The sequence below is a fragment of the Grus americana genome, chromosome 16, assembly GCF_028858705.1.
Source record: "Grus americana isolate bGruAme1 chromosome 16, bGruAme1.mat, whole genome shotgun sequence".
In the NCBI taxonomy this organism is placed as follows: Eukaryota; Metazoa; Chordata; class Aves; order Gruiformes; family Gruidae; genus Grus; species Grus americana.
In genome coordinates this window covers 7,756,646-7,783,603 of record NC_072867.1, presented here as the reverse complement: position 1 = coordinate 7,783,603, position 26,958 = coordinate 7,756,646, and the positions used below count along the sequence as shown (strand labels likewise).

Sequence of the window (26,958 nt, the reverse complement as noted above, 5' to 3'; positions counted from 1 at the left end):
GCAGCTCCATGCAGAGATTCTAGGAAGGATTTAAAGCATCACAGACTTGTTGCCTTGAAATTAACCCTGCACCATGACTCAGACTGGGCAGCACAGAAAGAACATTGCAGTTCTGTCACTTACTGGGTCAGCCAGGGGTTGTCTTTGAAAAAGTTTCAAAGCATCATTTTGGCCACTGATTCTGAGGATTTTCAGAAGTGCTAATGAAACTCAGCACAAATCTGAGTGCTCACAGGTCCTGTTTTTACTGTAGGGGAATCCACAGCACAGACCAAGAAGGATACACCAGCCTTGTAGCTGAGAGGAAGGAGCTCTGCAGATACACTAGCTCCATAGTTTGTTGTTGTTTTTTTTAATATTACAGAATGCAACTACTTAACAAATTGGACCCTTGTGATTCCTTAACAAGGCTCTACACTTACATGGCCAACCTCCCTGCAGTAATCCTTCATCTGTGCCAGAAAGATGCTACTTTGTACAGCTTAGCCTTGTCACTCTGAGTGATGACCTGCACCAGTAGACAGAAACCTGGCCACTGCAGGCAATTTCAGCTGCATCCTCTTGGACCAGGAAAGTCTTAAACTCAGACAGTATTTACACTCATAGCCTATGCTGTTGCCGTAACAGCTGCCTTGGGCACTGTTTATATGTGACTGGATTCTACTTCAAGGCAACTTTAGAAGTTGTCAAGTAAAACTCAAACGTCTCAAATGTAGCATCTTTAATAGGGTAAACAACTCAAGGGAATACCTAGCAAGGGCTAAAAAAGTGCTTTAGAAAAGCGTTGCAAGGTCCAGATTTCTGTTAGTCACTAGTGACTGCAGGGCAGTTACTAGTAGCATGTAGTTATAACATTTAGTAGAGTTATAGCATTTAGTCTGACATACCTCGTGGCTGCTCTCTCCACAGGAGTCAGGGTGAGAACAGAGTTGGGGTAAATCTCAGACTGGCCCTTGACAGGCTGCACAGGATTATTACCCAGAGATATTCTTCTCTGGTTAGTGTTCTGCTTTACTTTCTAGAAGAGCAGAGATATGAAGATATACTTCAGTGAGTACACAACCACTTTTTAGATCAGCCTAGATCTTTCACCAAAATCTCCCCCTTTGGCCACAGTAAAGGAGGTAGAGGTGCAAAGCTTAACAGATATTTCATTCCTGTTACAGATACAACATCCCAATAGGCCTGCACGCCAACCTCTCCGAGGGCTCTCCTGTATGCGAGGTGCTCAAGACAAACTCTTCTCTGCTCAACCAAGATGGATTCTTCCATGGGAAAATGGGATTCAGAACAGCTCTATCAAAAGGTCTCTTGAATATGTCAGAGGTAGGAGAAAGCCCCATGCAACTTGCTTTCCTGATACAGATCAGCCTGCTCTTATCCTGGAACATAACAGCTGCAGATCTTTTCCCAGGTCCCAGCTGTGAGTAAGCTTAGAGATTAATCTCAACTGTGTTGCCAGGGCAGCTGGAGCTGGCTTTCGGGGTCCTGAGCCTAATTCTGCCAGTCTTTGAGAACTCATTCCTCCCTGCTTCAGTGTCAGCATATACTAATGTCTTGTTAACTACTTATCTGAGGGGGCAGAAGAGGCATTGGAGCAGATATTTACAAAGAACCTAGAGATCAGTAAAGGCAAAATGCCAGAGAAGTGCCAAGTAGGCTTTTCATCACCTCGTGAGAGGCTTTTGTTCTCTAAGGAGATGGCTGGGTTTGCCCTGTGACCAAGGATGAGTGCGTTCAGGTGATCGAAACTGCCTATGGGATATGAGCACCCATTTCCCCATTCACTGTAAAGGGAAATGGGGATTCAAATATCCTATGTATTTTAGAAAATCCCAGCGTCAGCACCATCCACATAAACAGTACCGTAACGAGTCATGCCTAGGGGAGGTTCTGGGTAACCCAGCAGCATTACATGTCCATTTCTACATCACAGCACTTTGTGCCTCCCAGGGCCAGGCCCTGAATACTAGCCAGCAAGGTCTCCAGCAGCCCCCTTGCCCTCTCCTGATCTCAGCCTGCTGACAGGCTTTGCTCTGACCCTTCTCCACTGTGTAGGTGAAGCAGGAGCTAAAGGCCCAGGTGGAGCTGTTCCATGAGCTGACAGGTCACCTACCTCCTCACATGGATGGGCACCAGCACGTTCATGTCCTCCCAGGTAAGAGGGGAGTCCTCATCTTCCCAGCACCAAGCAGGTGAGAGAGTCAGCTCAGACGAGACTTCCCTTGCTACCACTCCCTGTTTGGGCAATAAACCTCACCGTAAGATACTTGCTCTACAATTACAGTTTGAATATTCCCACCTGGGGAGACAGTCCTGCCCCGGCCCAAATTGGCTGATTGGTGACCTGGGTCTTCCCGTGGCAGTGCAAGGGGATTAACAGCACAAACAGCCCCGGTTACACCTTTTCCTCCAAGGACTTAAGAGTTCACCTGAGCATCTTAATTACATGCTCCCACCCACATCGAAGGAGGCAGGCTAGGGGCAGCAGCAGACTGCCCAGTTTAAATTGGAATGCTTGAGTTTGGGAAAGCTGGTAGCTCTTTCAGGTGTTAGGAAAAGTCCATCCTGTCAGTTGTGTTTCCACACCAATCTCTCTCTGCAGGTCTCAGCATACTTTACAGAGGTGGGCAAGTATCTTTGTCCTGTTCTGCAAATAAGGTCATTGTGGTAACAGAGATGGGAAACCGAATGTGCAAAACAATCCAGATTTCCCCACTCCAGCACTCAGCTGCCTCTGGATGACATCTCTCTTGGCAGTTTAGCCTCACAGTGAATCTGGCTGTGCAGAGACTTGATGAAGAACTTGTTCCTGACAGTGCTGTCACCTCTGGTGCACTCTAGGACCAAAGTCACTAACTTAGAAGGGGGTGCTGGTTGCTCAGCACTGAAGGGGAGATAAGCCACCTATCACAGTTATTGAGGGAGTAATGTTTCAGAAAACCATTTCAACAGAAGAGAAGCCAAATGGGATTATATTTTTTAAACATGGAAAGGAAAGACCTCTCTGCACTAACAGCTTTCAGGGGAACACGATGAACTGGTTATCTAATTCCCAACTAAAGTGTCTCTGTTTTTACTTACAGAGGTCAGGCATGTATTTGCAGAGGTGTTAGAGGAATATGGGATTAAGTACACACGTGTCCCTATAGAGCCAGGCCTTCATAACTGTGACTGGATTGCACCATCCTTGATGGACTTTTATCTGGGAGTAGAAGAAGATTCTTTTAACACAGTGGATGTGTTTACAAGGCATGGAATAAGGTAAGACAGGCATTACTTATCCTTTTTGTAGTAAAGAAGATCTTACCAGTTCCTGATAGCATCTTTTTTGAATGGAACACCACAGTTCTCTTTCCACTTAGGGCTTACAAGAAGGTTCAGGAGGAGCACAAAAGTGCTAGGGGCACTAGGGCTTAGTAGGCATGTTTGTCTGAACAGAGATGACTCACTTCCCACCTGAAAGGGATTGTTCTTTTCAGGGTATGTGTCTCAGCCTTTCTAGTGAAGCAGCTGGGATGGCAAGAGGCTGAAGCACTGCAATTTTAGAAGTAAAATCTAGGGAAAGTTTTCAAGAAATAACTTTTCATCTCCCTGGAATAGTGGAGAGAGGGTTTTAAAGTAGCAGGAAAGAGACTAATGAGAAACAAGTGTTTGCTCTTAAAAGGAGGCAAGAAGCTCAGCAAGCTTGTAGTGCCACAGCAGGTGATCACTGCTCTAAGGAAACAGTCTTGTCAGCATCCTGCATCTCAGGGGCTAAACCCCAAAAGCTCAGCCCTTCCCCAGTAACATACTTTTTAAGAAAAAGCTTAAATCAGATAGTTTTTTATGAATTAAAGATATTTAATTTGAGACCCTTTTAAGACTCTTGCATTCGCCCATCCTTTGGGGCAGATTTCATTACTTCCTCAGTCTATTGAAGAAGTTATTTTCTTGAATTTTTTTATATCAATTATTCTGAATGCCAGCAACAGGCTGGCATTTCACCGTGCTCTTTCCAGCCAGAGCACACAGGCTGTACTAGAACAGCCCATTTCTAAGGCGGAGAAGGGCACAGCAACTTACAGAGCAGTTCATCAGGAGAGAATAACCCTTTTTTTAGGGCAGGCTCGCTATAGGGACAATGCAGGGGAGTTTAGTGGAAACCTCGCACGGTACAGGGGGGTGGCGTGGATCTACCTCCGAGAAGTCGCTGCTCCGGCGATCCGCCTCTCCAAGAGCACAGGGAGGAGCTGTTGAGGCCGACCCCGGACCTGCGCCTTTATACCCGGCGGCACCGCCCCGCTGGGCCCGCAGCTGCGGCCGCCCCCGCTGGGGTACGCACCGCGCTCCACCTCGTCTCCTGGCGTTGGGGGAGGCGAGGGGGGACGAACTCTTACAAAAGAAACGTAATGTGGGGAAACCCAGGGAAATGAGAAGAGTGTGGTCAGCTGAAGTCACAGGGAACCCAACTCTGCAACTCAGTTTCGGCATCTGTGGAAAGTGTTACCATCCTGAGCCCCCGGAGTACAGCTGCAACACTGGAGAGCGCAGGAGACTGCTGACCGCATAGCAACAAGGCATTAGCTGGTTTACGGTTAAAAAAAGTCCTGAAAACTCTTCTGAGAGGCAAGTGTTCAGTTGGGGGTCTTCCTTGATCAAGCAGGTAAAGACCCCAGCCTTGGGTTCTTCCAAAAAAACCACAACACCCCCCCCCGCCCCCCAAACCCTGTCTCATTCTGCCCTTGCATATACTTGCAGAGCTCTCCTGTGCTTGTATGTGCCATGCTAGAGGAAGTGAGGTTTGTAGCTAGACTTGAACTAAGCATTGTGTTGAAACTACATAAGAAACAGCCTCTAGCTGGTGTCCTCTTAGCTGCATGGTCTCTAGTGGTAATGACGTTTTGGCCAGTGTTTTGTCTTTTATTATGGCTCTGATACCTTCTAGCAGAATGATTTGTTAGCAGAGTAGTTTGCATTTTATTTCAGTCATTTTTTTTTTTGTTTCCACTTAGCTGAGGGTTATTATCAAGAGATGGTTATTATTATTCAGGTTTTAATTGGTCTAGCAACAATAAGTTATTTTGATAGAGTGGTATTTCTCAGTTTAGCTCTGCTCTGCCAACTAAAGGCATCTGTAAGCTCATGGATGCCAAACACCCCTTGTGCTGTGACACAATAAATGTAAATACAGTACTACTAGAAGTAGTGGTACTGGGGCTTTGCTGGAATGTTGTGTCAGACTGAAGAACTGCTGCTTTAAGTAGTATCCTGGTTCCAGTAAGGAAAGAAAAAGTGTTAAGGAAAGAAAAAGCGTTCCTGGCTTGTAGTTCTGGGCTTACTTTTGTTTGTAGTTAAAAGTTTTAAAACACACCCACCCCCTCTCCTGCTTTCCTCGCTTTTTAGGTACATTTTGATTCCTAATCCACTGGACGTAATGCGCTCTTCTAACTATCTCATTAGCATTAATATCAGTGTTCCCTCTTTGGGCTACAGGTGGCCAGACATTTACATAGGTTTGAGTACTATGGGCAAGAACATGTCTGTCAGTAACATCTGGAGCGCCATCGACACTGCCATTGTGGAAGTCACGTCCAAGGCACCCTCACCCACAGACCAAATGGCACAGAGCAGGACAGTAACGATTGAACTGATGGTGCACCCAGGGTACCCAAGTGTCCCACCTGTGGGTGGCTGTGGGGAAGGACCAGATGATTTCTCACAGTCCTGGGAGCGCCTCCACGAACTCCAGACATTAATTAAGCCAGAGCTGCAAAGCCATTATAAAACCAGGAACATTCAGCTCTGTTCATTCAAAGATCTGTAAGTAAACAAGCATACATACATTTATTCATACTCTGACGATATGCAGTTGCTAATGTCCTGAAAAGCCAGACCAGTTATCAGTGTAATACCTCCTGGTGCAGCTGACAGGAGCGGAAATGGCATTAGGATGTTCATGGAAGGGCAACATCCTGTGAGCAGCTACAGGCAGTATCCCAGAGCCCTGACTGGCAGTTTTTAGGCCACAGCATCGGCTTGGAATGTGACAAACCTCTTCTGCATCACCCAGCCCCTCCCAGGGCTCCGTTCCCACCAATGCGGTGGTGAGCAGCATGAAGACAGGCTTTGCTGTGAGACCAAGCAGCGCACTAGCACCCCAACGGTTCTGGTCATTTCTCTTTTTGGACTTAACTGCAAAAAAAAGGCAAGCTGCTGGGAAGCAAGTGCTGCTTTGGAGCAACCGCTCAGCGCAGGCTGCCCACAGGAGGCCTGGAAACCTTCAGCACTTGGTTTTCTTAAAGCACCTAGTCACGGTCCCTTCCCCTCCATCATGCCCGCCTGTCGATACTGAGGGGCATGTTACTTCAGAGCATTTCTCTGGCCAGAGCAGTTGGATCACGGGTTTAGCCTGGTGGCGTCTGGAGCCACATTCCACGTACAGCCTCAGCCAGCAGTAATTATGGCTCTTCCTTTTTACATTGCCTCTTGGCATTAAGCCACCATAGGAAAGTAACATCAGCCACAGCCCTTTCAGAGAGGCTTTTTTTTTTTTTTTTGGATGACTTTGCAAGAACAGCAACTGTTGCCCCATCTGCTATTTCAGTGACTGCTGCATAGGAGAGCTCACCAGCAACTGTTCCTGCACTGCCCACTGCCTCTCACAAAGGATGTGTGGGATGGCTGTGTACCAACTATGAGCAAGTTTTCAAGTGCAGAAGGTCGTTGTACTTGTCCATTTTCACTCCTGTCATCAAAGCATTTGAACTTCAACAAACCCCAGCAATACTGACATGTTTAACTGCGTTCTTAACTGTAGCCCTGTCACTCACATGTAACTTTCATGGGAAAAAATATTTTACATTGTTTATGCTCATTTTCTGCACAAAAGTGATCTATTTAACATAATCATTTTTGTTAACTTTTTTAATATTAAAAATTTCTGTGTGATCATCATTCTTTTAAGTGAGAAATAAACTCAGGCCTTTTTCTACTGTAATGCTTCCGGAGGCTTTTGGTTTTAGTTATAGCTGGAGAGCAAACTAAACCCACTCGCCTGTCTGTGACTGCCTGCAGCATCTCTCTCTGTCACCAACAGGAACAGTTTCACCTCCCTATAAAACATCTGAGGAAGTTTTTGTTCTGTACAAATATGAACACCACCATCGAGGATGCTTTATAAAATAGCTTCCCAGGTTCTTTCCTAAATTATTGTCCCAGAATTAATTTGATATATGAAAAGTTTGTTTTTAAAAAAGCCCATCTACTGTAGTGTGCAAGTGCTACACCAAACGGCTGAGTCAGAGGACAGCAGCAGTTACCTTTTGGAATGACTCGCTTTCTGAAGCTCGTCCCATCGGTGTGTGACAGCAAAGCTCCTGCTGTGCAGTAAGACAGAATAAAACCTGAAATACGAGATCTGCAGGAATCAGCTGGAATGCCAGAGCACAGTTAGACCTGTGAGTGCCACCTAGTGACTGATATTTTACTCACGTGCACGGATAAGCCTGACAGCAACCCCGGTTATTTAAAACCAGATCTCAGCTTTTTTATGTAATGTGACCGCATTTTGATGGATATTTCTTCACTTTATTTTTAACATTTAAACTGCTCCATATTCTAATCAATGAATTCTCTTTATCTCAATCCTCAGGACATTACACACCTGTTGACTAGTGTATGCATTTTCTGCTAGCTCAACACTGTAAATACGATGCATTTAAAAACCTCAGTTTTTAAATGAACAGCGTTAAGCCCCAAATCTTCTTTTAAATTCAAGGGAATTTTAAATGAAGAAATGAATAAAGAACTATTAGAAGACTTCTAAATAAGGAACTTTTCAATTGTGTAAAACTACAGAGATAAGGAAGTTTCTCAGTGGTCCTGTGAAAGCTGTAAAGACAACACCGAGTTAAAATTAAAAAACCATTCAGACCACTACCTATGAATATCATTGTACCAGGATGCTTAAAAAAAAAAGTCTAACCCCCAAATCTCTCTGAAAATAAAACCATGCCACAAAGCCTTTGAGAGCAATTTTTATTAGGGTAGCAGAATGGAGTTGCAGAAAGCCTATACCAGTGCTCCTGGGTGTAGTTTCACCAGTATGTCATTTTTATTTTGGATATTAAACTGCACGTTTAGAATTCAGCATGGCTTAGGGAACCAGAGAGAACCAGAGCTGGATTTCCTGAGTTAACATAGGACTTCATACTTTGATTTTTTTTCTTCTCAAGACTTCAACCGTACAGTACAGTATTTGATCTCCATCTTTTTTCAGCAGGCTGCCTACGAACAAAAGCCATCGCTTAGGTTACACATCTTGCAGTTTAGAAATTGAACTATGAAGAACACACCAAGAGAACTGATAGCAATATCTGTCTTTATGTGACCTTTGCGGATGGAATCAGAATAGCTGGTGTAGCGCTGCCGTAGGCCTGTGCGAATCGACTGGAACTCCTTGAATTACACAACCCTTCCAGTTCCCCTTCAACGGCATCCAAGTCGCACCGATTCAGATAAATGCAGTCTTTGACCTGAGAGGCTTACAACCAGAAAGTATACTATTTAGTAGTAATGAGGGCAGCAAACTAGTGCTACAGCTTTGTTTTAAATAAAAAGAGAATTTAGAGAGTGGCAAGTTTCCATGCCAACAGACACGATCCAAACGTACAGTGACTCCTGTGATGCAGAAGTTACACACACTTCAGTTTGACAGATAATTTGGCATTATTTTATTATGAATCTGAGTGAGCGTGAATGAAACAAAATCAGTACCAACTTTCTGCAAATGAAGACACAAAGATGTGAAAATTTGGTAAAGACAGTGCTCTCACAAGCCTGAAAACACTTAGGAAATGCAAGTTTCTGTAAATAAGGTGAATGTGGTTTAACTTTATTTACCTGCCAAAGAATCTGTCTAAGAACACTTAAACATAAAATTTCTTAGCTCCGTAACTTATAAAAAAAAATTTACTTTCAACAGAGGTGAGGTACTGGGCTGTCATTGTTTACACTAAATCAGAAAGGAAAGCTGGATGAGAGGGATGAATGAAGAAATAGCAAATATACAAGACATTAAAACCAAAAGAGACCTACTGCTTGACACACTAGTTCTGAAAAGTTGCAAAGGCAGAGGCTGTATTAAAACTGCGTTTAGGAGTACAGACAACCATCTGGGTGTGAGGGATTTTCTAATTCAACTTCCTGCACATCAAAATGATATGTACTCCCAGATACCTAAGAATTTCTGGAGATAAATCTGTTTGCTCAGTAACATACCCAAGTTCAACAGGCGGGGAAGAGACAGCAGTTTGACTGTATGGCAGTTTGACTGTGGAGCTACAATCACACTTCAGACTGGGGGAAAGAGACAGGCAGGCAGGAGAAAAAGCAGACACACAAGCAAAAGATGCTCGTTCACTTCTGAGCAGAAAGGGCTTCCTGCAGCATGTGTAGGTGTGCCCTGGAGCAAGGGGAAAACAGCTCTGCCTGATTAAGTTAGAATGATAGAATGATACTTGAAGTACTCATTGAATCATCTAACCTGTGTGTTTTTAAAACACAGGAACAGCAGTAGTGAAGCGTACTCTATTACGGGTTATTGCTTAATCCTCTTCCCATACCATTTTCAGTAAGAACTGTACAGCAATTGGGCTGGGAAGTAGCACGAGTGCCATCCCACAAGCCACAGATGTTTCATACTCATTCTGATGGAAAAATGTTCTAAGAAGGCTAGCAGTGCTGTCAAATTTAGTACTTGAGTTCAAAATTAACATTTCCAAAATACCGATTTTTAACTCAAAAAACCAGTTTATAACTTTGGTACCTCTTGGTCCCCAATTTCTGAAATTCTTCTAAACTGGTTGCAATGTTGTTCTGTGCCCGTGTTCCTAGCTACTCTGCATAGGTATTAAGGATAGAAGTGAAAGAAGTTTGTAATCACATTCCACTACTTGCTTACTACAGAATTTTTTTTCCAAAGTTTTCCAAAAGCAGGACATAAGCCATATTTTAATTCAATCACGCACACAAAAACTTGGGTTTCCCCGTTTAATAAACATTTTGTGGTAACATCAGCCAGATTTACATAAGACCTGGACATTCTTTCTGATTGTTTTTGTGGGGTTTGTTTGCTTTTTGTTTATTATGTTACAAACTGAAATTAAGGGGAACTTGCAACAAGTCCCACAAAGCACAGTGCAACATTTAAAAAGAAAAGTAAACAAAACTGCCAAACACTCAGTAATTTTCTGCCAGAACTGGGATATTTTTTTCTAAGACATCAGTTTGGGGAGGGATAAAATTCAATGAATAATTAAATGAACTCAAGATAGTGGGAACTGCAAGGAAAAATAAGAAATGACAGCCACAACCTTTTCAATTTAAGGGCAGAATATAAGTCTAAGATATTTTTGATAAATTCTGACAAGAAAAAGAAAACAGCATACTTTAAAGTATATTGAAGCAGTGATTTTTAAACAAAGAAAGCAGAACTAGAACATCTTAAATTTTAATCCTTTCTTTACAGGTTACCTAGCCCACTTTTGATTAAGAAAACTGTAGAAAGTTAGTAACAGCCACAAGTTAACACCGAAAGGTGGCACTTGTCATTTTTCCATAGAGTCCTGCTTTACGGGGTGTCTCAAATGCACTGCTCCGATCTTCTATCATACGTTGCTGACATCAATTGTGTCAGATTTTAGTCCACTGGTCGCTTTTCACCATATTTCTTTGTAAACTCTTCAGCGTTCTTACAGAATTTTTTACGGTCCTTAGAGTATTCTTCAGCTAGGTCAGCCCGAAGGGGATGCTCGGGCTGTGGATCATTCACCAGTGCTATGAGGGACTGGATTACTGTCAAAAGAAGTATAAATACTGTCAGAGACTAAGGTGGTTAATTTTTACAAATCAAAATTTAAGCAAAATTCCCCAGTAAGAAAAGAGCTTTAACTGCATTTAAATACATCCCCATAAATCTAGGGTCTTTTCAAAAGCAGAGCATGAATAAGCTATAGCAATATGCCAAGGTTTAGTTCAATGACCGTGAATGAACACCAGAAAATCATATTTCTGAACAAAATCAACTGGAATAGAGACCAAAATGCACAACAAATTATTTCCCATGTAACTGGCATCCTATCGGAAATACTCTCCTACAGTGAAGAAAGAAACTAAGTTTCCCAGACAAGGCCATCTAAAGGGGTTGGGTGAAGATGGAATTCCATTAGGAAACATTTTTTCCTAACACCTGTCACGATGTGGCAGTTGTAACTGGCCCTGCTTTCCAAAAGCATTTTTTTTCAGCTTTGTTTTTCCTATGTAAACAGCAGACAGTTCTTCCCCTTTATTCTAAGCTGCCAAATACATCCTCTAGCAAAAACACCCTGGGCAAACAAAGGGGTAAGAGCCACAGGATGCTCTTCACCCTGCTATTTACAGCCATTTCATCACGTTCAAACAAAATGTCATTCTTAAAATCACTGAACAGTACTCGACATTTACGCAGTGCACCTCGCGTACTAGAACAACATTTATTGCTATGTTTCCCCTCACGTGCATTCTCATGAGCATTTAAAGCTAGATCGGTTACAAGGACCAGGAGTTCTCCTATCCACCCACTAAAAGGTATACACGTAACTGGGCAAGTCTACAGAAAGCGGGTACACGGAAAGAGCATTTCACTGTGCGACAGTATTAATAAATACTCCGTTTGAGCTAAGTTTGGGCAACCCAGAGTAATACAGAGCATCACCCAAAGAGTTTTTGAAGCAAGTATAACAAAGCTGCGTTAACTTCCTGCACTGCATACTAGAGCCAGCTGCCTCCTGAACTCTCGCAAAACACTGACACCTACACCATCCAGTGGCAGGGAGTTCCACAACTCCACCACACATTGTGCGAAAAGTCAGCGCCTGTCATTTGTTCTGAAACTGCTGCTTTGCAGTTTAACAGGATTCTCCCTTGTTTTGCAATTAAGTTCTTACAATCCTTACCCACTCCAGTAGATGCTAAAATACCAGAGTGGCTTCTTTCAGAGCATCAATCTTTTAATGCTCATACTCTTCGCCACCCTTACATGACGGGAATGGGGAACATACCTCAAAACAAATACTCAAAATCCAGAAGTATGCCTGTCGCTATATTGCTAAACAGGAACATTTCTTACCACAAATCAGAGTTTAAACGGCAACAAACTAAGGAACACAGAATTCATACTAGCTTACTTCACAGTAACTCACTAGTCCTGAACTTACGACAACTGCCATCGTGTTACTGACTACTTATGAAACGAGCATCAATGCTGCACGTGACAATCCCTTTTCACTCAGTAAAACACGCTAAAACACTACAGAGAAAGTGTTACTGTGTTATTAAGGTTATTTAACACACAAGCCAGAAAAAATTAGGATTGTCATAACAGCAGTTGCCTCAACATCCACAGCATTTTAAAACTATACTGTTACAACAGTCTGTTTTAGTATTAAGCATAAATTAATAAAAAGTACAGCAGTAAGATGCACATTTAGTATGTGAAAGGTGAGTTAATGATTTATGATGAACCTAATCTCTCTGCTTTCTTGACACCTGACTGATCAAAACCAATCACTTTGATACTGTACTAATAACGTTGTATTATTTCCTTGAGAAAGGCCCAAGCAGCAAACAGACTGCAGTTTATTTTTCAGAAGAGTTCTGGAGAAAAAGGAATAGACACTTCAGCAGGGCTGCAGTAACACTGTTGCAGGTTCATACAAGGATGTAGTAACAAGACATTGACACAAAAATGACTTATTGAAGAGTTAGACAAATGAAAGCCCACAGAACAGCAGAAATAGAGATTTGCAATATTTTGGTACCCAGGGTTTGTTCCAAATTCTGATTTTAGCATAGTTCTTACCCACTCTCTCAGATAAAAAGGGAATTGCTACTTCTCAGGGAGACACTATTTCCTGCATGCAAACCATTGCTTCAGTGGTTCCAACTAATGCCAACTTGCATTTCAAGCTAAGCAGAGACATGTCCTTCCTTTCTTTAACTAGAGAAGGCTGCTGAGATCAAGACGACTGCTGAGGTGTTACCAGAAACCTTCTACACCTTGTTTCCATTTCATCTCTCTCAAGGATCTTTGTCCTGTATAGCCTGGGATAAATCAACAACAAACCCTAAGACCTTCGCTGACCTATGTGAGTTTAACAGGCTCTTTTTGCTGCTACCTCCGCTTTCCCCAACATTCAGCTGCTTGATCTTGTCCCAGACAACTACCGGAATTTTCCTATTTTGTCTTTGGGGCAAGATCATGCAAACTGTAAGTAGTTTTATTAGCATACAGAAGTACACAGAAAAAAGAAGTCTCAAGTACAGCATTGTTTACTATCAGGAACACAGTTCAAGTGAAACAATCCTTAAAGAGGAGTCTGAAAGAAGGAAATACTTTCTCCTGCAGAGCAAGATACTTCAGTGTCACTGAAGCTCTTGCACTAAACTGCTACTCATCTGAATTAATATTATTAAAAAAATACAGTTTTTGCAAGGATGATAGCTCTTTCTATATGTACAACAATAAATGCTTAATATCAAACTAATCATTACCTGCCAGAAAACATGAAATTCTCACCCCAACAACTAGTGGAAGCAACAACAACAGTTGCATGCTGTGCTCACAACAGGTGATTCATAACACAAACCTTACAACAACAAATATACATAAGAGCAGTTTACAAGAGCATAAGACCAGTTGACAAGCTGAAACACTATTAGCTTTAAATTGAAACGCAATACAGAGTTTCTTGACATCCAGTTCTTTTTCCACCTGGAGTCCTACCTTGGTCAGTTTTGGTTGCTGGCTTCCAGTTTTCAGCACTAATTACTGGCAGACAAACCTGCCCCTTTTCATCGATGTTAGGGTGATAGATCTTTGTTTTAAATGTAATCTTAGGAGGTTTGAATGGATATTCTGCTGGGAAGTTGATTTCGATTCTGAAGGCTCCTTTATCATACGGAGGATTGTCCTGCAACAAGAAGGCAGAATGTCAAGAATCTGGCATATTCTGATAGATACAATTAAGAAAAAGCATGCTCCAGACTTCTATCAAATGACCTCTTCTAAAGGCACTTTCTTCCTACGCATATCCACGTCTCCATGTCAGGAAACATCAAAACCTACTTGGTAAGACAGAGGCGATACCTCCTCTACAGCATTTGTATTCACCCTGGAAAAAGCAGATTACCACTGTTCTGAAGTTGGCTGACATTTCTCCAGTAAGAAAACATCCAATCTCCTTTACTCCAAACTCAAAGTCCTACCTAATAAGTAGCTTTATTTGCAACTTTGTATTTCAAAAAACATTGCAAACCCTTCCTGAGAAACAAACAGGAAGCCTGAGAAGGAAAATTGGTTTCTTTAAACCTAGTTATTTTACATGTCTCTCAACGTGGTGGTATGAACAGCAAAGCAATTTGATTTGTCAGATTTCCCTATATGTTCTGAGAACATTTTTGTGCTGACTACACAAAAATCTGCTGAGCATTCATTGTTACTAAAGATAGATATTCACTGCGTCTGCTGATGCTGATGAGAACATTCTGAATTTGTGTGCAGTTTTAGCACCCACTCTTATCAGATCATTTTTGAAGGAGCACGATGAGAGAACCGTGAAGTAAGCAAAGTAGGTCTTCATGCTGAGACAGAAAAAACAATGCCCACAATCTCATTTAGAAAACCTGTCAGACTATTGATACTGCTTCAAATAGTAACTGCAGAAGAAAGGCAGAAGAAAAATAAACCACTGCTACATGTAAAGCATATGAAAATACCATTCTGCACTGAAATTAGTAACTATGGCATGAAGCCTTTCCAAACACTCTGGGAATCAAGAGACAAGAGTTTCCAGTTGGCATAAAGTATAATCTCACACATTCTTCATTAGCAAGCAGACCATTCCCTGCAATCAAACCCACTCCAGAAGTTAAAAAAGGTTTACCAATATTTGGGGATGGGGAGTGTGTTATTAAAGTATCATTCAACAGAAAACATTTAATTTTAGTTTCACCCATATGGAGAAGTCTGGTTGTGCGTTTCTAGGAAACAGAGCACGATTTTTGCTGTGTATTGCTGTCCAAGGAAGAGGTAACTAGAATGGCTCTAAAATCACTTTTTATCCAAGCAATTCTAAAAGCTTTGGAAGTTTAACAAATAACTTTGTGGTGGTGGTGACAACTTAAGCAGTAAGTGCCCTCTCCCTGCATAGCTCACTTGTTCTTACCTCCATCACATGCTATAATTTGTGAGGATGTTCCGTGAGCTGATACAGGAACTGACCTGGCTTAAAAGTGTCCATTTTCTGCTTGACTGTCAGTCAGAACAGCTCCTGACTATAACTCACCAACTAAAAACGTATGTAAAGGGTTGCTCATGTTTTAAGTAGACAAAACACAGAATATTCAAGCAATTAATTTCCAATAATTTGTTGTATTTATTTTAGCACTGACAAGGGAGACAGAATTATAAATACTAAACAGAAACGACAAACACGACTCACATTCACCTGGAGTATTTTTGCTGTGCAAGTTTGTCCATAGCAAGCAGTTTTGATTAATTGAAATTAAATTCATGGTACACCAACAGTACCTCTTACCAGAGCAAGGAGCCTGGGATAGGCAGTCTCATTTTGATGTTGAAATCAAACAAATAGTGCACCTTTTCAACACACAGGACATAAACTATCTTATTCTACAGTTTATAACAGGAAAAGAAGTTGACAACCTATCTTCAATCTGCTTCTTGATTGAGCAAACACCCTTAAAAACTAACAGGTGTTCTGAAGAACAAAATATGTTACATGCAAGAAAAACTTCTGAGGTGTATCTTACACAGTGATTCTGTATGAACACTGTTAAAAATATTAACCTTTGTCTTTCACATCTTCATTAAGAAACTGACCAAAGTAATGCCTACTTAGAGTTTATTAATCAGTAACTAGTTAGTCCTGCTAAAGTAGGAATAATATGTCTTTAAACCCTAAGCAGGAACATTTTCTAAAATGGAAACAGCACAAAAAACTTTAAAAGCAAAAACTCAACAAAAAAGTTAACTTGCAACCAGTTTGTATATTACTTTTTTAAGCCAAACTCCAGCATTGCAATACCTAAAAAAACCTTATGCCAAGACTAAAGCATCTTCTATAGTGTATCCTGAAAATAACCATACTACTCTTTAAACACACACGACACACTAATAATTACTATCATAAGTATAATTTCACAACAAAACTTCCTCTTACCTATACCAGTAGTGAATTTAAGGCTAATTCCCTTGCAGCAGGGCACATTATAAAGCAAAAGGCAGGTATGAAGCACTGTTCACTGCAACAACATTTAAACACTTGTGATGATGTGAACCTTTGCAAAGAACCCACTAACCTCATACTCTGGTGAGCAGAAACTGTTAAAAATAGATGCTGTACACCACATACTGCTAATTTTAACAGGAATAAACAAGCACTTTGGTGTTTTTCTTTATTAGTCATATTTACCAACCGTATAGTGCTTTGAAGTATTACCAAAACAATGAACTCTTACACATGAACCACAAATACCAGAGCAGCTTATTAAAGTGTATTGTTGCTCAGCTCTGTCAAATTTTAATGTCAAATCCTGCTTGCTTTATTTGCAAGACTAGCCTCAACCACTCAAAGGAATTACTTGCAGGAAGACAAGTAAACAGTACACTAAATGTATTCTACAGTATTTGGAGTGCAAAGGCCTAGCCAACATCTCAGCCTGTGTGATCTGAATTTGGGAATGACCGCCAACTAACAAAGTGGAGAAACAGCTAAGAGATGTTTCCCAGCCTTACAAAAGGACAGATCTACTTTGGTCGGGGGACTTTTTCGGTAGAACCCAAGTAAAAGCAGAATTGATGTCCTGGTGGCACAGCTTCTATTGCTGCAGACTTAAAAGTAGCTCACGTAACAAAAGGAGCATGGGCCATGGCAGTGGAAAATAAACGAGGTGAAAATCCAGGTGAATTCACCACACTACATTTCCCACTTTCCCCTCAGTAACAATCCCTCCCTATTTGACTAACACCATGGTTATCTACTTCGATTAAACGTTCTCTTAAAAGACAGTAGTGTTGTATACAATTAAAGTGTGTGTGTGGGTTGGCATTAATTAATGCCTAAATAAAGAGACTTTCTTTTAAAAGAAAGAGCTCAATTCTGAAAATTCAAACGTTTTCTTTGCATCAAACTTTTTCTATTACTCAACTTTATCCTAGAAATAGATCTAGTTGATTAAAAAAAAAAAATCTATTAAAGAGTAAACAAAATATTTCAGACCTCAGTTTTTTTTTTTCTATGATGATATAGATTTTGTACTTTTAGCTTAAGGTAATAAACGACACACCTCACTTGCTTCCCCCTTCCAACACCTCTCCCAAGTAACCCAGTGCCATCACTGAGTCCACAGCACTCGCCAGCTGCAGCCGTGTCTTGGACCAGGCCTACAGTTATGAAGCATCCAGGCAGATATTGATCAGAAGTCTAGAACACCTTTCAATTACATATGGATTTTTCTTTACACTAGTTATAGAAACCGCCTACTAACATTATCAGACTTCGATAAAACAAAACAAAAACGACACTCAAATAAAATGAGACAGGAAGATGACACAAGATGTCGAAAGAGAGATGAGAATTAAATCCAGGAGCACACTTCACTGCCCACAGTATGTTTAAGATGCTGCAGTATAATCTATATAAACTTACGTTGTGTTTATAAACAACTAGCTTCTGCAGAAACCCACAACTCTGAAAACCAGGTTTTATAATAATAAAAGAGATTCTTGTCAGGGTACAAAAATTAACTAATGGTCACCAGCAGCACTACTAAACTGTGAATTTATGAGAGTCAAATGATCCTCATTTTATTTTAAAGCTCATTAGAATAAGGAGTAGCCTATACTCACAGGAACAATAAGCCCTTGCCAAGTCAATAAATTAGCTTCATCAACCTGGATATTACGGAAGTTTTTCATTCCACATTTGCGGATTTCTTCAAGCTCCTGAAAAGCAAGCAAAGTGTAAGTTAATAACAGTATTAAGCAAGATGCTAATATTTATTTTTCAAAGTGCTTAGAGGTCACCGTGGGTTTCTTTAACATTAAAGAAACTTGAGGTTTCATGGTGGCAACCCACACAAATAAGAAATAAAGTTTTGCACCAGTGAGAAGTAAAACCCTCTGAGACGAGGTATTAAAAAAAACCCACCCAAACACAACCACTTATTTTTTTGATATGTCAGGAAAATAAAAAAAAAGTCTTGTTATTACCATTATTACAGACACAACAAAGTAGAAGTCTAAAAACATTCTTAAAGGCACTTTTTTTTAATATCTCAAATGCAAATCAGTGCCTTTGGTAACGAATTATTGATAACTCTGTGAGGTGCAAAAATAAAGCGCATCTTGGGAATTGTCTGAAGGAAAGCAGTGATTTGGAAGAATTATTTCGTAACAGTGTTGTACATGGATAAAGTCACTGAACAGACCAATTATTTCAACTGAAAGCTAAAATTCCTGCATGACCAACTTAAATTTATACAAACCCAGAAAAATATCAATCTAAGCCAAACTAGCCTTATTTAGACCAATAACGTGAGAAGATACAGCTTTATCTCCATTTTGTACCTCAAAGTTAACAGCAATAGATTAAGATACCTTTCTTTATAGCTGTATCACTCTTGAACAAGGTATCTTTCTGCACCAGACAATCGCCAGTCAAACAGTTTTTGATCAGTTAGTGATCCAGGTATCATCAAAATGTGTATTTAAGAATTTTTATAGTTAAACTGATGTATAAGCCCCAGTGTAACAACTGTTTCCTAGAGCATTTCATAAGACCTGAAAAGAAACACCTCAAGGTTCCCCTCCCCCCCACGCCTTTTTTTTCCTCCATAACAACTATAGCCCTTCACTGGTGAATTCAGCAGTTTTATCTTTAAAGAGAATTTAACTGAATTCAAATTCAAGTCATCCATAGTGAAATACAAAACTTTCCCAGTGCTTTCAAAACTGAAGCACATGCCTGTGTGTCTACACAGGTTAGGAAAAATGTTGCTTATACAGCAACACTGGTGCAGTCTGCCATCTCACAGTTCTTCACTGGGTGCTAGTGTATTTACAAAAGTAGACTGTATATTATGATAAAAGCACCATCTACAAGCAAAGGCACTACACACTGAAAAAAAAAATCAGTTTTCCTGGTATAAGTGTTGTACTGTCCATGTTTTTGGTTTGTTGTTTTTTTTTCCCCCCCCTAAAATAGCTCTATGTTCATCTTAGACCAAAACTTCCTGCATCTGACTGGCAGAGCTTCAATACTTGTAGTAATCTCTTGCATAAACTTAGCATCACGATAAAAATGCAAACCCAAAGGGAAAATGAGATTTCCAAATGCACATGAAAAAAAAAAATTTCACATGACAGCCACACAGAAGATGAACATTTACATTCCCCACCCACTGCACCTACAAAGGCAAGAGCATACTCAGAATACAGAAGTTTAACCTTGGAGTCTTGGATATTGAACTGACGCCCAACACAATCTTCACAACACTAAAACTGACTATTTAGTCTAGACCTGTGGATTAATCTCCAAATTCCACCGCTGCTAGATTTACACAATATCACAGACAATTTGGCCATTTTTTTAAAAAAAGGGTAAGAGGATTATCCTATTTCCCTAAAGCAGGAAAACATTAAAACCCCCACAAAAATAACCTCATGAAGCACATTTATAGGGATACAGAACAAACCAAAATATTCAAAAGAAAATAACCTTTATTATCACAGCTATAAGAGATCCTTTAGGATCACTGACGCTGCAAATCCAGACAGTGCCTTACAGGGGCTCTGAGTGCCCCGAGCAACGGCTCAGGGAGAGTCTGACTGGTACCAGACTGACTCTTGCCTGACAGGGTCAGGGGAGCAACTCGCTCACAACAGCATTTTGAGCTGCTCACTCTCTACTCATACAGAACTGTCAAGTCCTGGCAAACCACCACTCCACAGCAGGTAAAAGGGATAAATCCCGTTCCACACTAGATGTAACACACCAAGCACTGGGAACAAAATAAGCTAATTAACCGGTAGGTATTTAAGCATGAATAAACGTGCATCACAAGGGCCTTCACTCTAATATAAGGAAAGGAAAAATGACAATTTTCTAGTTACTGTATTAAAAACATTATATGTACAACAGAAATCTCCCCATTAATGTCCCAATGGGAGTGCAGCTTCCCTGCAGAAGCTTTTATCACAGGTTCAGATGACAGCATTACACTGCTTCTGGCCCAGAGAACAATTGCCCAGACACAGAAAAAGGGAGGACTATGACTCTTTAATTCAGGTATGTTATTAAGCTAATAAAACAAATTAGAAAAGCATGGCTTCACGTTACTGGAAAATTAAACACCTATATTTTATAATTAGATTCAGGTTAAAAAACCTGGATGCTGAATTAAGAAATGCAAGAATCCAGTACAGAGATCACTACAAAATTGTAAAACTTTGTGTGAAAGCAAATAAAAGTTTAAAACAAATATGCAATTTGCTCCCCATTTTCCCTCAGGTCCACCACATGAGAGAGGGAATTAAACAGCCTAGAAGACACTAAAGAACTAGCAGAAAACGATTCAGGACATCTTCCTCTAAACTGACACATGAAGCCTTTGCAGGAATTCACTTTCAAAACCAAAAAAAGGTGGTAAGTTACTGCAGTGTATCAGGACATATCCTGTGCTGCTCCCGCTGCCTTGGGGCTGGTGGTTGTAACTGACAACCAAAAAAGGGACTAGATGGGGATAAACCTGGCAATTCTTTTCCTCGCACACAGGCACGGCTGCAACAGTCATGGAGAATCAAGCAAGCCTATCTTAGCAGAGGTCTTGCCTGAACTACACACTCAAGACAGGTTCCAATTTATAAGAGAAATTACTTTTCTTATACTAGAAGTGTTTAAGATTTCATATGTCACTCCAAATTAATCAATACCACATTAGAAGACTTATTTACAAATAGCTTTTTTTTTTCTCCATACCACTGTCCCCCCCAAATACAATGTAATACTGTATTTGCAAGTCAAGCTTTTAGGGGTTTTCTGTCTAGTGTATCAGGAGCGGTAAGAGATTCCACATTCACAGTTTAAGGGGGGTGTGTGTTTTGTGTGCGTTGTTTTTTTTTTCCTAGCAATTGCCAAAACCCGTAATAAAGATCTAACTGCCTCAGAGCTACAGAGGCAGACACAACTACAGTATAAATGTACTGTTAAAAAAGTGAATGAGCTATTAAATACTTTCAAACAGCACAGATTAAAAGTTAATACTGCATTTAACATGGGCTTCAGCAACTCCAAAGGGACAAAACTTACTTATGAGGGAGAAGGATGTAGTCCAGATATTTATTTCAAAATAATACTAAAGAGTCTAGGCAGACAGTAAATAGATTAATTCCTTTTCTTGTCCTCCACCCCTTAATTTTGTCAAGTAACATAATTAAAGGAGCACAGGAGGAGTGTAACTAAAGGTTAGAAGACTGCAGTATAAATTTCAATCAGTCTTCCATTGCCCGCTCTGTTATCAACCTTACACGTGACCTTGCTGCATTGGTCTCCCCATGTGTAAGACAGAAACGTTGTCTTAGTTCACAGGGCTCTCTTGAGACGTGCTGTTTGTAGTTTGGATATGTTCAGCGAAAGTGTTACACACAGCACATGAAATGGAGAAAACATTGTTTCAGAGGTAGCATCTGATCTTCAAGTATAATGCTGCAGATAGTCATAAAAGCACATCCTATCTCTCATGTATAATCAATGAGGAGTTAATATTTTTGATTTTCAATATTGTGTAATAATTTGTGCTGTTCAAAGCAAAAATTACATGTTTGAAATTAAAAAGAAGAGTGGCATCAGCTTAAAACATAGGAAGTCTTTTAAAAGCCCTGCAACTGTTTTGCCCACACATCTTTCAAGTTTTGGGACTTCTCTAAAAACAACCAACCAACCCCAAAACAAAAAACCCCACCAAGCCAGACAGGAAAATTCACTGAAGACAAACACTTGTCAGAGTGCAATCCAAGAACATAGGAATAAGTTTAAGAGCTCATACTGACTTCAGCAAGTTCTGCATCAAGCTCAAAATGCTATTAAATGCACAAAGAGAAACAAAAGTCTACTGAAATAACTCTAAATCGTGTTTCTCTACTGTTTACAATTTATATTTACCTCTTTATAAATACATTCTCTAAGAGAAGTGTGACAAAGTTAAACAGGCTCCAAGACACTGATAAGGAACTGGCCAGTTTTACTTATGAAACTCATACACTACAGAGAATTGTTAAAACACCTTAAAATCAAGTATAATTAAAACAAACAAACAAAATGACAAACACACACAACACAACACAAAACCAACCAAAACCCCAAATAGATTCTAGCTCTTACATGAGCTAAGTTTCCACTGCAAGATTACAACCCTCTATACTCACATGCCTTTTATTTACTAAGTAAAGCTACTTATTGGCAAAGTGTTTTCATTCAATTAAAAATCCTTTTGTCAATTCTCAGTTTCAAGAAGGGAAAATGAATCCATATTCTCACTTCTGTATAAGGACAATCATACATTGCTCAAAACCCACGTTTCCCTTGTTACTGATAACCGGCATTTGGATCAATTTAGAATTGTTTCTCAAATATCAAAGTTGTTTAAACCCCCTTTATCCGGAAGGGCTATGGTGTTTACAAGGCCACAGCACACTGGCGATTGCAGGCCATCTACAGCAGGTACCTGGGCGTGGCCTCACAATTGTATTTTATCATGGAGTCCAACAGTTGCATCAATGTTTGACTATGCAATTATGGAAGCAGAGTAAAAACAATAAGATTAAAATAATTGTCTATGTACCACACTCCATATGTGAAGTGTTGTTTACTCCTTAAATCTATTTTCAATTTTAATACCAAATACACTTTTGACTGTCTAAAAACCAGGAAACAAAAGCATGGATCTTACAGACACCTTAGCTCGATCGTATCGCAGACCACCACAGAAAGGAGCACCTCCACAGACGGGACAGGACAGCCTTCTCAAATACTACCTAAAAATGCCTATTGAAGGTGCATCTCTACCACATTACTCCACCAAGGAAGTAGTACGACTATCCAGCATCGAACTAGCCTTCCCTTTGCATTACTGACTACCTCTCAACATAGCACTTAGCTATGGATCTCACATGGAAAATGACTTGTTTTACATTAGTGGGTGGCAACTGTGAAAAGCATTTCATTGAAATCTGTGGTATGTCTCTTGGAGATCTATATTCCCAATCATCCATGTTTGGAGACAATTTGCTTTTGATGAGAAAGAGTTGTGAGGCAAAGTAGCTCTCTTACAAGAGAAGCCTCAGATCCTTTCCTAAATATCACAACTGCATATTTGCCTGGTTTTACCCTGAGAGATCATCCCTAACAACATATCCTTGACAAAGACCGCTTTAATCCCACCTCTTGCATTTCGTGAGGAGTCAAGATCTGACAACTGTGGCTCTTTGAAGAGGTGTAATGGTGGCTCACAGATCCAAACTCCACCTCAGATGTCGCTCAAATACGATTCATTACCTGTGTTTATTTCACATTTTTGCTAACCTAGGTGTGCTCCCGGGAAGGGCACATATCCACTAATTTTTCGTAAATGAGGAGAGAAGACTTCCGTTAGACTATTTGGTAGTATAAAACTCTGCAAAAATAGACCATAAACAGGGTCTTTGGCGTAGGAAATGTAATTTGCTCAAACAGAGCCTGAGATACAAGACAATCTTATTATTATTATAACTTGACTTCATGTTTAAAATGGAACCGTACAAGTACAATGGCAAAATTTGTAATACTTCTTTCACAAGGTTTGCAAACCGAAGATACAAATGGCTTCCACAACCTGAAAGGGACTCCCATTTCCACCTGGAAGGTGGAAACTATACTCATGCTCCCAGTTTTCAACAGGCTGACAGCACGTTATTATGAACTTACTACATCCAGTCTCTTTGAGCCATTGTGATTAATATAAATAACTATGATGCATGACAAGTCCAGGAAAAATGCAGTACTTCAAAATGTTGGCAAGACCTTAAGGAAATGGGAATTGCTTTATTTTATGTGACCTACAAAAGGTTCGAAGTTTATTCTCACTTACCAAAGACAAACTTGGTATTTAGCTCAAGGAAGAGACAGTTAATGTTTATCCTATATTATTTTAAACATAATTGAATGACACACTGAAAAACTCTATTTCCTTTAGTTATAATCATTCATCATTCTACGACCCCCAGAAAGACACACCACAGAATCTTCCATACTGCAAAACTCCAACAATGAAAGACTTTAAAAGTAGATCTGCGAATTTGGAACTTAATGATTTAGGTTGATAGACATGTGAGTTCGGACCTTCAAAACATCATGCTGCAGCAATCCAGATTACATCATCTGTTCGAGAGCTCTACTTTGTTCCTACCGAGATGAATGGCAAAACCCAAAGCCCTTTGGGCTGACTCAACTCTCCAAAAGGCACAAAGGCAGCTGCTTATTTACCAGCCTTTACAAGTCGTATGATACAGCATCTCGCAGCTCTTGAACCGGCATAAAACACACGCACAACATGCACAACCCACAAACATCAGGCAATAAAAACGAAAGTAAAAACATAAGAGGGAAGTTATCAGTGTCTCTTTCCTTCCTACACCACTCCCTCTGAAAAGCAACTGCCACATCGTTTTTCTAGAAAAGGAGGAGGTCGTGTTGTCAAAAACCATTTTTACAGCATTTTGGTGAAAGATTAAAGTACTAGCTAACGTTTTAGAAGTACAATGGAACTGGGGAGGGGGAGGAGGGGGGCTGAAAAGCAAGAGGCACTACAGATATTAAGAACAATTTTTCTTGCCTTTCAGATTTTTATGTTCTATTTTAAATTTAAAAAGAAAAAATAATTGGAAATATATTTTTTCCTGCCAGAGCAGTAGTGATGTGCTTTTGAACAATTAATAGATTTTTTTCAGAACAGGCAGAAAAGCTGCCTTACAAAAAGATAAAATTAAATGGTGGTTTACTATCTGAAACTAATGGGAACCTTATTTGAATATAAAGCAACAGACATATTGATTATGATGCTAAAGCTGTGACAAAACATAACAGCTATCAAAAATGCAATAAAAAAAATGAATGCCATCTCATCAGGATCCTTAAGGACAATGAAAGGTCTGTGCCTACTGATTCAATATATATGAATGACTCTGCACACAACGTATCTACTATTTAATTTTTAATTGCTCCACAGCACATTTAAACCAACAAAACTAGCCTTATGAAAGCACTGCTGAGCTATTGGTTTCTTCAAAAATAACCAAGTTATAAGGGTTAATTACGTATCTGCACAATTAAGGAAATGCAACTTCAAAATCTGCCATCTACATGTCTTAGTGAATTCCTGTCCCTATTCGGGGGTTCACATCCCTGAAGCTAGTTGCAAATCCGATAATAAGTCTAACAGAATCGCCCATATATCTGTCAAATTCTAGCACATGGTTACATTGCACCCCACAGGGACAGGTTTTTAATAAGGCTAAAACATGGCCTGACAGTTAGAGGGCCCTTCCCCTACGTTTCACAGGACTAGCCTGTAAAGTTCATTGATTTACATTACAGGCACTCTGCATGCAAATATTGTAGGGTATTGCCATAGCATTTTACAGATGGCTAAATTTTATGCCACTATGTATGCATGTCCTAGGCAAACCGCACTGCATGCGGTTTGTGATGTTAATTGGCAATTATATACAACACATAAAATAAACTTGTGTGCTTTGGGGGCAATGGTTAACATTTTCTAAGAAGTACCGTACTCCTCAAGCAAAATGATGAGAAACATAATGCCAAGCAGTATCTTACAATAAACTATACGTGCTCTTAGTTAAAACCTAACTGAGGCAGAGTTTATGTTTACAAGTATCATCCACGCTTTAGAACAAATAGAGTGAAGACAAAAACATTACCACGTCTGCAGTGAATGAGGAAACTTCTGAACCCAGGTCCATATTTCAGCATGATAAACCTCTTACTCATACAAGGAAGAGGTTACTCTCCAAAACAACAAAACCGAAATTATTTAATCCCTGGGCGTTTGGGGAAGGTTCCTCACCAAGGAAAGAGCGGGGGGAGCAGAGAACCCCCACCCGCAAGGAGGGATGAGAGGCCGCTTCCCCGCCGCCCGGCCGAGCCCTCCCCGCGGGCAGGGCCGGGGAATCGCGCCGCGGCTGCGGCACCGCCGACGCGGGGCGACCCCTCACGCCGCCCCGGGGATTGCCCCGGCCCCGGGCGGGGGCCGAGGCGTCCCGGCAGCGGCGTTTCCTTCCCCCCCGGCCCTTCCTCTTTGCTTAGTCACCGCAGGAGCCCCCCGAGGGAGGGGGACGGGGCGGCCCGCAGCGGCCCAAGGCGCCCGCCAAGCGCCCCCGCCAAGCTCCGGGCGGCGGCCAGGAGCCGCGGGGCGCCGCCGGAGCCCGGGGCGGCGGCGAGGGCCACAGCGAGGCCCCTCACGGCCGCGGCCTAGGTGCCGGCTGCTCCCGTTCCGGTCGCTCCGGCCCAGGGTGCCACCGAGAGGAGGCGAGACGGCCGCTCCGCCGGACCGCGGCTGGGGAGGCGACCCCCCGCACCCAGAGGGCCGCCGGGGCAGTAGCGGGGTGCCCGTCGCCACCCACCCGCCGGCCCTGCCCGGCGCGGCGCTGCCTGTTACCTTCATCAGCCTCCTGCTGGCCGCCATCTTGGCTCTGCTGCCCCACAATGCATGGCGGCGGCGGGCAGGGCGCTAAAGCCCTGCGCTTCCTGGGGCGGCGAATGGGGGCGGGAGGGGCCGGGCTCGACCGGGCCGGGCTCCCCC

General features: G+C 41.2%; 2 protein-coding genes across 5 annotated transcripts in view; one reads left to right on the top strand and one right to left on the bottom strand.

Annotated features, from left to right (window-relative positions):
* YDJC (YdjC chitooligosaccharide deacetylase homolog) overlaps nt 1-8,022 on the top strand; it is a 24,774-nt gene extending 16,752 nt beyond the window's left edge. For all 4 annotated transcript variants that reach the window (XM_054844152.1, XM_054844153.1, XM_054844150.1 and 1 more), the window contains 4 exons: nt 1,167-1,326; nt 2,059-2,158; nt 3,087-3,264; nt 5,476-8,022. In XM_054844152.1, the coding sequence (XP_054700127.1) occupies nt 1,167-1,326; nt 2,059-2,158; nt 3,087-3,264; nt 5,476-5,806 (769 nt within the window). In that variant the 3' untranslated portion in view covers nt 5,807-8,022. The remainder of the gene's footprint in view (nt 1-1,166; nt 1,327-2,058; nt 2,159-3,086; nt 3,265-5,475) is intronic.
* On the bottom strand, nt 8,006-26,958 carry UBE2L3 (ubiquitin conjugating enzyme E2 L3). Its single transcript, XM_054844154.1, has 4 exons — nt 26,815-26,958; nt 17,951-18,046; nt 13,805-13,991; nt 8,006-10,836 (listed from the first exon to the last, which is right to left on the bottom strand). The coding sequence occupies exons 1-4, from the start codon at nt 26,839-26,841 to the stop codon at nt 10,682-10,684; spliced, it is 465 nt and encodes a 154-aa protein (XP_054700129.1). The 5' UTR covers nt 26,842-26,958; the 3' UTR covers nt 8,006-10,681.